Consider the following 13,941-nt stretch of genomic DNA (forward strand, 5'->3'; position numbering starts at 1 on the left):
ATGATAAAATAATCAGTGGTAACATGAAATGTCCACCTACTCTTAGGGTCTCTGGCAAACACAAACTCAGATGGTGTGCTGAATTCACCCGCTCCAGAATTATTGATTGCTGACACGCGGAATTCGTACTCCATGCCCTCAACCACATCTTTAACTGCAAAGCCCTTAGCTGTATAGGAAAAATACATAATGCAATATAGGTATTGAATCATTCATTAGACCTTCACATTTGTGTTGAAACAACAACATATATGATTAAAGAACAATAGACAAACTTCTGATCATCTCCTCAGGTGGGTTGACTTGACCCCACAGGTTGCTGCCCTTCTTGCGTTTCTCGACGTTGTATCCCAGAATGTTGGTTCCACCGGTGTCGGCTGGGGGAACCCAGGAGAGGGTGATGCAGTCCTTAAAGGCACTGACAATCTTTGGTGCTGATGGAGGTCCAGGGTATGCTGTATAAATGAAAGATTGGAATTAGAAAGGTTAAAGGCCTGGCCATTGAAATTCATCTGAGCTCTTTCATGAAACAGGTGACAAGGGACTGTGAATAGGGACTTTTCACAGGGCTTGTTGGTGAAGCTGGTGAGCTAATGGCTAACATGCTAGCTAGCTGGGCAAGCTTCTTTTGTTTTTGTTTTTATTCCGTCTGTACATCATTTTATTCAATAAACACTTGTTGAAGCAAGGAAAAAAATATCTTGCAATCTCGTTTGCTCATTCAATAACAGTACCACAAAGTGCTGCAGGAATGAGTCCTAAAACCTGAAAATTAATTAGCATATTTGCACTTCTGGTTCCCTCATCTAAAAGTCAGACTTAACGGGTTTTTTGAAAGGGGTTTTTGTTAGATGCTTGAAATGAGGTCTGTGGTGAACACAAGCTTAAGACATTTTCATGTTATCTTCTACAACATAAAAATCATCAGTAAATACCCCATTCCTCAATTTTGAAGCTTTTACATGTCTTAAAAAAGGCAGCTGCTCACAAGTAGCTGAATGAGATTACAGAGGTTGTTTGGGACATTAAACATAATTTCATAGTCACTTAATAACTCCCGCACTCCCTTTCAATGGTCAATATTGTCAAGATGATTTGCTATTGGCCAATAGTTTTCAATTTGCTTTACCATCAAAGTTGAACTTAGCTCCTATGAGTGAATCTATCAATCACAGCTATGCCATTTAAATTGATCGTACTGTGAAATTTCGCTATTTTAAATGCTGGTGTGACCAGCTTTTGTGAGTAAAATGTGTAATTTAAAACACAGCATATAACATTAGTCTGAGTTTACCTTTTGTACCAGCTTGGATGTCCTCTGTCTCCATCAGCTCACTGGTGCCCATTTCCGTCTCCACTCTGATGCGATAGCAGTACCTCCTGCCGTGGTCTACATCACTGTCCCTGAATGTGGCCTCTGCTCCGATTGGCCCCACCTTCTTCCAGGTGTTGCGGCCGACTTGTTGTCGTTCAAGGATGTAGTTGTCGATCTTGCAGCCACCATTGTCTTTTGGGGGCCTCCACTTGAATTCAATCACGGAGGAGGAGGCTTCAACAATCTCCAGAGGTCCCATTGGAGGAGTGGGTTTATCTGATAAAAACCATGTGTAGAATATTAACCTGTACTGAACATGTCACCTACAGTGTGACAAAATAATTAGACAAGTAGTTTAGATGCTACTTATTGTATAAGTACATACAAAATACTGTATTAAAATGTGCATACATACCCAGTACAACAAGCTGGCTGTAGGCCTCAATAGTGCCAAACTCATTTTTGAGTTTGAGCTTAATTTCACCACTGTCCTTGCGCTGCAGCTTGGTTAGAAGCAGACGGGTGGAACCCTCTGAGGTGTCTAACTTGATATTTGAGTCTTCTGAAAGTTCTTCACCTTCAAGGTACCACTGAACTTTGATAGGTCCCCGTCCAATGAAAGGTACTTGGAAGGTAGCTTTGTGTCCTTTTTTCACAGTCACGGGAGTTTTAAATGTCGCCAGTTCCTCAGCATCAAATCTCGGGGGATCTACAATGATTGGTAAAACAATATATCGTTATCTTGTATCTGTGTACCTGCAGCAAAAATATAAACGCAATGTTTTTGCTCCCATTTTTCATGAGTTGATTTAACAGTCTCTTCCTTTGCTGATTAGTGGTGCTGATTAAACAGGATGATTATTGCACAGGTGTGTCTTGGACTGATCACAATAAAAGGCCAATTTAAAATGTGCAGGTTGTTCTTGAGAAAATACATGTAGGACAGATAGCAGTGTTTTTCGCAGGAAAGCAAAGTCATTACCTGCCCTACTCTGCCTCTGATTGGTTAATGCTCTTTTCCTTTACTGGTTGGGTTGGCTAGGTTTAGGCATGAGGAGAGACTGTTTAGGGTTAGGGTCAAAATATCAGGGTAGGACAATTAGAAAAACAGGAGGGCGGGTCACGACTTTGCCCCTCTGGGAAGACAATTTGTTATCTGTAGCCATATGTAAAATAGCTATAGTTCAGTGCCTAATAAATGTCTGTTTTCAAGAACAAACTGCAGATTTTAGACTCTCCTTTTATTGAGACCATGTTCTCCACACCTGTAAAGGGACAGAGGAGAAGTGCTAACTAACACAGATTTTAACAAATGTGAAAAGAAATATAGGAGAAATACACCCTTTGTCTGCACAAAAAAGTCTTTTACTTCAGTTCATGGAAAAGGGGAGCATTTAGTTTTTCAGTGTACTTTAGATTAACTTTAGAGCACTATGCATATTTTATACCTTTATGCATACTATATGCAGTATTCTTGAAAATCCATTGGTTACCACGACCACGGGCACGCTCTAATGAATGATGCAATCCTTTTATGCAAGTAACTAATTTCTGTAAGGAAATTGTGTTTACCTTCAACAACAATCAAGGCCTCTGTCTTCCGTCCATCGGCTTCAAATTTGTATTTTCCAGCAAATTCCTCTGTGACTTTGTGAATTTTCAGCTTGTGAAGACTTCCGTCTTTTGAAATGGTTATACCCTCGGATGATTTAATCTGGAAAAACAAACAGTACTCTAACACAAATATAAATAAGCCTCATCTGAAGCTCTGACGCATACATAATAATCACCTATTCTTCTTTGGCTATATTACAGCAATAACATTACAGTCTGTATACTACATTGTGGCCACATCTACACCCCAGGCTTACCTCATTTCCATCTTTGTACCAGATTCCCACACAGTCCTCACTGCTCAGTTTACACTCCAGCTCTGCTGCTTCTCCCATAACAGCTTTGCAGTCAGAAAGCCCAGCATGAAAGTGAACTCCTGGGTCTGAGGATTTATCAACCAGTAAGTTAGTGAATGGACATGACCAAGTGCTGAACTCTGCATACAAGTTGTTTAGTTGTTTTAAGTTTTTGTAATTGTAGATCTACAATTACAATGAATTCACACATCCTTTGTGTGGATGTGTACACACTTACCTCACTTTTTAAGCAACTTTTGTTCCTGCATTTCTGTCAATATCATGTATTTTATAACATTTGACTATAAAATACATGTTGAAATACAGATTGTAAGAAATTATCATATTTGAAGAGATGTAAGAAGAGTGCATTTTGCATTTGAAACTCGATGAAGATATCTTCATGGTTAATGCGTAGCTTGATTGTCTTGGTTGGAAGTGGCCTTCTTCAGCTCAGAAGGTTAAAGAGTTGACATGAGAGTGCTCATAAGAACTTCATCACCGAGGGCGTCATTTGCCTCTGTTCAGTTACTTACTCTTGAAAGACACACACACTCTTAAAATATAACATATTCCACTCAAGACCGACAGTTCCTTGGTCAGTGGAAGAAATTAGACTTTCGTCTGTTTGATGTAAATTCAGTCTTCAATGTGGGGATGTTGATTTAGAGCGTGGTCATCCTCCAACGTCAGCTGGGGTTGTCTTCTTTCTTCAAGTAGTGGAAGAGTGTGTTTGCACACAAGCGTTGCAGTTGTTTTAACAGTTCTGTTGTTGCTCATTTAAATAATTAACCTCAGAGCACCGACTCATCCTGAATTAACATTTAAAAAGGCAAGCATGATTGTTAACATAGAGCACAGGTGCATTTAAACACACACAGAGTCACACAATCTGCAAACATAATACATAAGAGACAGAGAAGGACACATATATACTGAACAGTAAGTTGCCTGCTGATATCCAACCTGTAGGTCATAGAAATAAGATTATATAATCAATATTGTTCTATTATCTACAAACATTAGACTAAAGTATGTTTTGATTCATTTCACTGTTATGGGAACTTAAGAAATTATTATTTAGTGTGCCATAGACAAAAACCATTAGTGCATCAAACTCGATTCAAGGTTAAATCCACTCTTGCTTAACTCTCTGATCATTCTAAAAGGCCATTTAACCATTTAGAGATCAAATGAAGCATTCTGCTTAGTGCTCACACACTTATGTTAACCCTCAAATCACTGAAAAAGTCATCTGCTAATCAAATGACTTTGTTCAGTGATTGTGCTTCCCATGCAGCAATTAATGCAGCGCCAGTAATCTTACCACTAACTGTCTCCGCGATCAATGGGCCTTGCCGTGCACGGCCTGAGCGCTTGCCAGCTGCTGCCGGCTCACCGCCGTCTGCACCCTCACCATTTTCAGCAGATTCATCACTGCCTGCTGTTGGCCCCGTGCCATTATCACCACCGGCACCATTCGCTTCTGTGCTTTTTGCTTTTCAGTTTTAGGGGATATCATCGTAATTACCATCAATCCAATGTTTCTCATTTGCTCTTGGATATGCCTTACAAATAACATTAATGAAAACAGCAACAATAACAATTAAACAGTCAACATGGAGCAGGAAAACAAGATCAGCAGCAACAACAGAAATAACAAACATTCAATGCAGAAGAAGAGGGTCGTGGAAAAGGTGATAACCAACTCATTATTCAGGATGAGTTCCATAATGGTGTCATTATGAAGTTACTTAATTAACCTAAAGGTCTTGTGGATTGTTTTTCATTTTGCAGTTAAAACAATTTTCACTTCTTACATTGATACATATAAAGTATTCTAACACAAGGAATAATAACAGTGACAAAAATGCTTATAATTTAATGTCAGTTCCTCAAAAACACCAAACCTCAGACTGTGTAATGGCACCATTATGTTCTCAACTTGAATACATTTGTTGTTAATTCTCCTTTCCCCCTTTTTTACCCTCTTACATAACAAACTTGTACATGAATTAAACAAGGCATAATAACAACAGAGAGACAAACACAAAATGCACAAACTACATACAAAACACAAATATATAACATATCATATCACATATTTAAGTAGAGGATTAGAGAGGAGACTACAGAATTAAGCATAGCATATACATGCTATATTGCTTTCTGTTTCTCAGAAGAGGTACAACAAGACTTTAAAATGTAAAGATAGACATGTAAAGTTATGTTTTGTTGATCGATGTCTTGTAAAATGATTATCGGCCAGATTAAGAAGATAGTTAATAAGTTAAGGGGACGGTTTAAACTTTTTGAAGTGGGGTTGTATGAAGTACTCAGTCTTATGGTAGGTGGTTGGCACACTGGAGGAGAAGCAGCAGGAGCGCCAGTGTAAGAAGCTAGACAGTGTTACCGCTGTGGACAAGGTCAGCAGCAAAAGGTATTTTAGCTACCTAAAAACTGTTTTACCCTGCCACCAGACAGCCTTTAATGGGAAACTCCCATTATACAAGCCAGATATTGCTCTCACTAAAGCAATTAAAAGACGCTCATTTTACCTTGGAAAATACACAACTTGCTGGTCTACTGCTGCCTTCATCAATTAGTTTGTTTGTGTTACTTTAAATAAGATGATTACTGTTTTCACCATAGAAGGTTTCTTTGGAGAGAGCAGTATGTGGCTTATATAATGGAGGTTTCCCATCAAAAAGGATGTCTGACAGCAATGTAAAGTGGTGAAAATATTCTAAAAATAGCTTACATTTAAAGTGGTATTGTTTTTTTTGTAGGTGAACCCTTTTTTAGGTGGCTAAAACACTTTTTACTGCTGACCCTGGACACAGCAGTATATTGCTTAGTTTTGTACTCCTGTTTTCCAAACCAGGAGATGCTGACTGTCATCTACTGTAGCAAATACACCGACCATGGTTAAGTACCTCATACCTCAACATATTCTTTTAAGGCCGAAGGTTTTTTAACTATTTTTGGGCTGAAAACCATGTGAGCACTTTCCCACATGAATACTGAACTGTAATACACTTTATAATGTAGGCGCTAAACTTTTAGACATTAAGCCCTGAAACCATTCTATAATCCTACACATCCTGCATAAAGCAAGTTCTGCCACCGAGTCTTCACAAAAATCACAAATTATGAAATACTGCATGTTTCCTAATTTCGCCCAGCCACATGGAGCTTTTAGCTAGTTGTACAACTGACAAAACGAAGCTTTGTGAAGTGTCAGTGGCTTAATTCCTTCAGTGTTATATACATTTATTGTTAATTCAGCTGTATAAGTTAAGAGGTGTTTTCTACAGTAAACTGTCAGCAGACTAACTACAGCGTGCAGCCTTTGACATCTCTTACCAACAACATCTTCTTTAATGTCCTCAATTTTCTTTTTGAGACGTTTTCCTTTTTTCCGAGATTTTTCACCTTGTTGATTTATGGTTTCCTCATCATAATCATCTCCTATTAGTGATAATAAATAGCAACATACAGAATGTAATGCATATTTTAACATAGTAATTTACTGTCTTTATATAGCTAGTTGTAGAACTGAAAAATGAAGCTTTGTGAAGTGTCAGTGGCTTAATTCCTTCAGTGTTAACTACATTTATTGTTAATTCAGCTGCATAAGTTAAGAGGTACCAAATGACTTTAACCGTCAGCAAACTAACTACAGCGTGCAGCCTTTGACGTCTCTTACCAACAACATCTTCTTCACCGTCCTCAGTTTTCTTTTTGAGATGTTTTCCTTTTTTCCGAGATTTTTCACCTTGTTGATTTGTGGTTTCGTCATCATAATCATCTCCTATTAGTGATGATGAATAGCAACATACAAAATGTAATTCATATCTAAATGTAAAAATTTACTGTTTTTATATAGCTAGTTGTACAACTGACAGAACGAAGCTTTGTGAAGTGTCAGTGGCTTAATTCCTTCAGTGTTAAATACATTTATTGTTAATTCAGCTGCATAAGTTAAGAGGTGTTTCCTACAGTTGTGCAGGAAATGTCAAAGTCATTTTGATTACAAAATGACTTTAACCGTCAGCAGACTAACTACAGCGTGCAGCCTTTGACGTCTCTTACCAACATCATCTTCTTCACAGTCCTCAGTTTTCTTTTTGATACGTTTTCCTTTTTTCCGAGATTTTTCACCTTGTTGATTTGTTGTTTCGTCATCATAATCATCTCCTATTATTGATGATGAATAGCAACATACAAAATGTAATTCATATCTAAATGTAAAAATTTACTGTTTTTATATAGCTAGTTGTACAACTGACAGAACGAAGCTTTGTGAAGTGTCAGTGGCTTAATTCCTTCAGTGTTAAATACATTTCTTGTTAATTCAGCTGCATAAGTTAAGAGGTGTTTCCTACAGTTGTATAGGAAACGTCAAAGTCATTTACCAAATGACTTTAACCGTCAGCAGACTAACTACAGCGTGCAGCCTTTGACGTCTCTTACCAACATCATCTTCTTCACAGTCGTCAGTTTTCTTTTTGATACGTTTTCCTTTTTTCCGAGATTTTTCACCTTGTTGATTTGTGGTTTCCTCATCATAATCATCTCCTATTATTGATGATGAATAGCAACATACAAAATGTAATTCATATCTAAATGTAAAAATTTACTGTTTTTATATAGCTAGTTGTACAACTGACAGAACGAAGCTTTGTGAAGTGTCAGTGGCTTAATTCCTTCAGTGTTAAATACATTTATTGTTAATTCAGCTGCATAAGTTAAGAGGTGTTTCCTACAGTTGTATAGGAAACGTCAAAGTCATTTACCAAATGACTTTAACCGTCAGCAGACTAACTACAGCGTGCAGCCTTTGACGTCTCTTACCAACATCATCTTCTTCACAGTCGTCAGTTTTCTTTTTGATACGTTTTCCTTTTTTCCGAGATTTTTCACCTTGTTGATTTGTGGTTTCCTCATCATAATCATCTCCTATTATTGATGATGAATAGCAACATACAAAATGTAATTCATATCTGAATGTAAAAATTTACTGTCATTATATTGAAGTTAACCTAATGATGATTCGATATCTCTGACTCACATAAATGTGATATACTGTATGTACTGGAATTCTTTATAAATACTCCCTATAAAATAATCATCTGTTTCATATGTGGAAAAAAAAAACTTCCAGTATTATCAATTAGGGACACAACCCAACCCGATTCCAAAAAAAAAGTTGGGGTGCTATGTAAAATGTAAATGAAAAGAAAATCTAATGATTTGAAAATCCTTCTTTTACCCATATTCAATTGAATAGTACAAAGACAAGACAGTTTTTTTGGTGCCCCTGTAGTTCAATTGGTAAAGAATACGCCCCATGTACTGAGGTCATCAGTCCTCAGTCCTCGCTGGTTCAACTGCATGTCATCCCCTCTCTCTCTACCCTCTTTCCTGTCATATCTTCAGCTCTCTCTTTCAATTAAAGGCAAAAAGCCCAAAACATATTCTAAAAAAAAAAAAAAAAACTTTATTGTTTTTTGTAAATATACACTCCTTCTGATAGGATTGTGTTAACCACTGTGATACATAGGACTGTGACAGTATGGATATTTTTTTACCACGGTGACAAAGCAACACAGGGTGGCGGTTTACAGTGACTGCCTTAATAATTCCATTTCATTGGACATTGAAACATACTGTCATTAGCGTAGCATACATCCTTAAAGGAACAGGGCAGTGCATAAGTGTGTGTGGTCCCAAGATGCCTATGGTTGAATCAGACAGAGGTTGTGTTCCTGACTTGTGTTTGGCAGCACTGATTCATAGATGATCAATATGCTGATCTCAACATGAGATTGACCTTTCAAAATAAAATTTGTGGTGATGACAGTAATGAGCTCCACGGTAAGCATCACGTGACTGCTTTAATGCGGTTATCGTCACAGCCCAAGTGAAACATAACATTTTCCTTTAACAATGCTCAGTAAGCATTTGGGAACAAAGTACACTTATTGTTGAAGTTTTGAAAGTGAAATTCTTTCCTATTCTTGCTTCATATATGACTTAAGTTACTGAACAGTCCTGGGGCTCTGTTGTTGTACACTCCGCTTCCTAATGCAGGCTAGTTACCTGAACTCTCTTTCTACACAACCGCGCTGTTGTAATACATACAGCATGTGTCTTAGCATTGTCCGGCTGAAATTAGCAGGGACGTTTCTGAGACAGACATCATCTGGATGGCAGCATTTCTAGCTCCAATTCTCTAATTCTGCCTTTACAGATGTGACAGGGCAATAACACACACACACCCCACACACTGGTAACAATCTGGATGGTCTTTTTTGTTTTAGCCTGGAGGAGACGACGTTGATGATTTCCAGAAAACAATTTGAACTGTGTACTTGTCAGACCACAGCACACTTTAACACAGAGCACAGAGGAGTTAGCCACCTTTCTCTCTGTTGTTGATATACAGAATGTATTTCACTTTACATGGTAGAGTCTTAACCTGCAATTACAGAAGCAGCGATGAACTGTGTTCACTGACATTAAATATCTTGTCTTGCATCTTGTCTTTATACTATTCAATTAAAAATAGGTGTGAAACAATTTGCAAAGCATTTTATTCTGTTATTATTTATGTTTTACAAAGCATCCTAACTTTTTTTGAATCGGCACTACATTTTAAAGGTATGATTAAAGATCAATAAATTAAGAGACTTTTGAATATGAAAATTCATGGAAAAGACAAACAACAGCAACATAATAAGCATAAAGGGGACTGAAAAATGTGGACAGAAGAAGTAAAGAGGAGACTTACATCAAAACACAGAAACATCCACAACATGATACAAATAACCTTTCTGCTACTAGAAAACATTATATATTATAATATTATAACTATATTGTAAAATAATAATCCTGAAATTAAAGACAGGTTTCTCTGTGATTGTATTGATTTGCATTCTGATAAACATTTAGGAGAATAATGGCCAAATTTTTGAGGCAATCATCATTAAGTCTTTTATCAAACTTACCTACTACTGTATCTGGAACAAGTGAACCATCTCTCACACGTCTCCTGCGTCTCCCTCCTTGTCCACCTCCTTCGCCTCCTTCTCCTCCCTCTTCCCATTCTTCTCCTTCTCCTCCTGCTCCTCCTGCTCTTCCTCCTCTTCCTCCTCTTCCTGCTCCTCCTTCCCCTCCTTCTCCCTCAAAGTCTTCATCAGAATCTTCAAATGAGTCATAATCGTCTTCTCCCTCAAAATCTTCTCCCACACCTTCGCCGCCAGCTCCACCTCTGCCCCCAGCGCCGCCTCCAATTCCATCTACTCCACCTTCACCTCCTGCACCACCACCAGCACCAACTCCAATGCCTTTACCAGCACCTACACCAGTTCCATCAGCCCCTGCTCCACCGGCACCACCTGCGCCACCGACACCTCCAGCACCACCAGCGCCACCAGCACCAGCAGCACCACCAGCACCAGCAGCACCAGCAGCACCTCCAGCAGCACCTCCAGCACCTTCAGCACTGCCAGCAGCAGAGCCGGCACCAGCTTTTTTCCTTCTTGCTGCTGCATCCTTGCCGGCTGCTGCTCTCTTCTGCTTTGCAGCAGCCTTGGCTGCAGCCTTAGCTGCAGCTTTGGCTTCAGCCTCCGCCTTTCTAGCTGCTTCAGCCTCAGCTCGGGCCACTGCTTCTGCAGCTTCTCTCTCTGATTGAGCCTGCTTGGCCTTTTCCATCTTTTCTTCCATTTCTTTCTGATATTTTTCCTGCTGCTCCTTTGCAATTCTCATCAGATCTTCATCGTTACCGCCTCCAGCCATAGTGGTTTTGCGAGCTGCCTTCTTGCCCTTGCTGGCAGGATCTTTGTCAGCTATAAAAGATAATATGTCAAATTAAAAATATTTGGTGTCAGAGAAAAGTATTTGCACGATATTCCATATTTATTCATCCAACTAGAGTCTGCACTACATCATGAGAAAAAAAGTTGGATAATTTTATTACCTTCAACTACCAGCCAGGCATTGCAGGATTTGATTCCGGCTACAGCAGCATAGATGCCGGCATCCAAAGGCAGACAGTCCCGCACAATCAACTTGTGGATGAGTTTATCTTCAGATACAGTGATTTCATGTTTCTCACTATTTTTCAGTGGAGCGCTTTTGCCAAACCATTTTAGCTCATTCATAGGTGCAGTAAGGACACATTGAAATAGGGCGTCTTCTCGTTCTGTTGCCTTAACCTCTTGTATTTTGACAGCAAAGTCAACTTCAGGTACTGCAGGTTACAGAATGACACAAAATGACAAAGAGAGAAACTTTTTAATAAATCAATATATGGCATCCATTTTCTAATTCTGTGCAAAATCACTGGTGGCTAGATTGTCTCATTGTCTGCTTTTTATTACATGTGTTTATGTTAGGCCTGTAACAACTCCTGTTTGAAAAAAAGTCTTTATAGTGAGCAACAATATATCACCAATACTTGGGTTGAATTTACTCAAACCTAGTCTAATTTTAATCACTTGATTGAGGACATACCTTTAAAATCGGTGGAGAAAACGTTGACGCCCTCAACATCCACTGAGTAGAGTCCAGCATCTTCAACACCTAATTTTTTAATTTTGAAGACATATTTTTTGCCAACTTGTTTCAAACTATGTTTCATCTCATCGCCTTCTTCTTTGGTGAATGGGACCATGACGCCATCCTGCAGAATTTAGGGACATGTTGCCATTCTGATAACTGATAATGAAATGCTGCAAGCAATATAGTACTAGAGTTAGTCAAATCTGCAAGGCCATGTGGTCGGGCCAGTCACCGCTGTTTATTTAATATGGGGCAGCTGACAGAGGAGGCTTATTGTACCAGTCTGGATTTGAAAAGTCACACATCAGTGACATCACATGCTTCGAGTGTGACACACCAGGCTAACGAAACTGTCAAAAAAACTGTCAGACTAGTGTACTCTTGATTTATAATTTTAGAACATTTTGTCACAAGGCTGCTATTTTGTTCTTGTTACCAACCAGACCGAGCACTGCCCCTACTTGTATGTGTCCCTCAGCGCTGTCACACATTTCTTTGCTCTGATTGATTGCAGATCTATCCAGTTGCGCCCAGATGTATTTCGGTTGGCATCCATTGGAAATAAAAAATCAGCATAATGCCAGAATATAATCCCTTACCTTGTACAAGAAAATTTTGCTGCTAGGATCCTTGAGGTCCATGTCTAACTCAATTGTTGCACAGTCATCGTCACTGACCTCAATATGTTTCAGTGTACTGATGTGTGAAACAAACTACAGTAGAAACAAAGAGATAAAAAATAATGAGTCTGCGTATACACTATAGTATAGACAACAAACAGGAAAACAGCAAAAAGTGACATAAAGAGATGTTAAAGCAGTTTTGTTAGACGTACTTATGATTGAATTAAAGAAGAATCAAAAGGCCACATACCGCAGCGATCTCCTCCTCCCTCTCTTTCTTCATTTCGCTGAGTTTCTTCAGCATGCCACGGAAGTCTGTGATACCGTATTCAGCACAGATCTGCTCGTAGTCTTTTTTGTCTGCACTAAGGAGAATCTCCCAGACCTTCTCCTCTGTCTCCATTGGCTTTTCCTCACGTGTTCCATCAGGATTACTATAGAGCAAGAAATTTCAGTAAGTCCAGCAACATGTTCAACAACTCTCATACTGTCATAGAAAAATAACTCATAACGGTTTATAAGGGCTGATCCGAATGCTTCAAAGCTTCTAATGTTGCCCTGGTAATTGATGTCCAAATCAGTATTCAAATTCTTTATTTTGTTTTATTTGAAAAGAGAAAGGAGACATTGCATAAACAACAAGCCAGTTATACAAGCAAGCCAGTTATACAGGATTTCACTTACCGCTTCTTAAGTTTTTTCCTGAATTCTGTTAAATCTGTGAAACCATAACAAAAACATTAGTCACATCATCACTGAATATGTGTCATGCCTTGTCTTTGACAGCAGAGCAGGTTCTATTTAAGTTTACTGACAGCATATAATAATGTGTTATATAATCCTTGTTTTTTTTAAAAGCAGTGCTACTAAAGAAGTCAAAGGTCATGGGCATTCAGTCTTGACCCCTACCTGCAGAGATTTCACCAGATTCTCTGACCTTTTGAGTATATAATGGAGAAATGTTGTTCTTAAACCGTTGGACTGTTTACCCACGCAGTTTTCTTCTTATTCTGAGCCTTAAGCAGATTCCCCTTTCATACCCAACCCTGATACTGTCACATGATATCAATCAATCTGATCATCTGTAAAATGTTCCAAACAAAGCTGTTTAAGAGCATTTTACAGCTTTCCAGTCTTTTGTGACCGCTGTCCCAACTTTTCTGTGAAGTGTTAGAGGCATCAAATTCAGACTCAGTGTATAATGGTTTGCAAGTCATTGCTTTCTGTTTATATCTACATTTTTGGAATTGGAGTTTGTATATAATGTTAACCATCCTCCTTTCAAAATATTGCCATTTAAGTTTTGGGTCACTTTCCTGATTGGGTTTGGATTGGTTGTGCTTGTGCTTTGTGAGATTTATCACAAAATGCAATTCATTACCCAAGCCAATCATAAAAATTCCAGGTCTTTTGCCGAGTTGACCCACTCAAATGGGCGCAAGAAAATTTTCTGCTCCCACTGGCTTAATTTGTTTTGAGTCTGAGCCAGTTCAACAACGGGGAACTGAAGTCGTAATATCGCTCC

At 38.7% G+C, this 13,941-nt stretch overlaps 1 protein-coding gene and 1 long non-coding RNA gene across 2 annotated transcripts in view; one reads left to right on the top strand and one right to left on the bottom strand.

The window, feature by feature from the left end:
• LOC146332060 (uncharacterized) overlaps window positions 1–13,941 on the top strand; it is a 114,197-nt gene that overhangs the window by 6,359 nt on the left and 93,897 nt on the right. The gene's annotated exons all lie outside the window — the stretch shown is intronic.
• igfn1.1 (immunoglobulin like and fibronectin type III domain containing 1, tandem duplicate 1) overlaps window positions 1–13,941 on the bottom strand; it is a 37,804-nt gene that overhangs the window by 5,563 nt on the left and 18,300 nt on the right. The window contains exons 8-21 of the mRNA XM_084738663.1: window positions 13,101–13,134; window positions 12,667–12,850; window positions 12,393–12,506; window positions 11,746–11,914; window positions 11,210–11,482; window positions 10,239–11,078; window positions 8,083–8,187; window positions 4,553–4,723; window positions 3,187–3,311; window positions 2,888–3,029; window positions 1,731–2,024; window positions 1,295–1,591; window positions 276–455; window positions 41–169 (exon numbers count right to left, since the gene is read on the bottom strand). Of these exons, the coding sequence (XP_084594789.1) occupies window positions 41–169; window positions 276–455; window positions 1,295–1,591; window positions 1,731–2,024; window positions 2,888–3,029; window positions 3,187–3,311; window positions 4,553–4,723; window positions 8,083–8,187; window positions 10,239–11,078; window positions 11,210–11,482; window positions 11,746–11,914; window positions 12,393–12,506; window positions 12,667–12,850; window positions 13,101–13,134 (3,057 nt within the window). The remainder of the gene's footprint in view (window positions 1–40; window positions 170–275; window positions 456–1,294; window positions 1,592–1,730; window positions 2,025–2,887; window positions 3,030–3,186; window positions 3,312–4,552; window positions 4,724–8,082; window positions 8,188–10,238; window positions 11,079–11,209; window positions 11,483–11,745; window positions 11,915–12,392; window positions 12,507–12,666; window positions 12,851–13,100; window positions 13,135–13,941) is intronic.

The sequence above is a fragment of the Lutjanus erythropterus genome, chromosome 2, assembly GCF_056507025.1.
Source record: "Lutjanus erythropterus isolate fLutEry1 chromosome 2, fLutEry1.hap2, whole genome shotgun sequence".
In the NCBI taxonomy this organism is placed as follows: Eukaryota; Metazoa; Chordata; class Actinopteri; order Lutjaniformes; family Lutjanidae; genus Lutjanus; species Lutjanus erythropterus.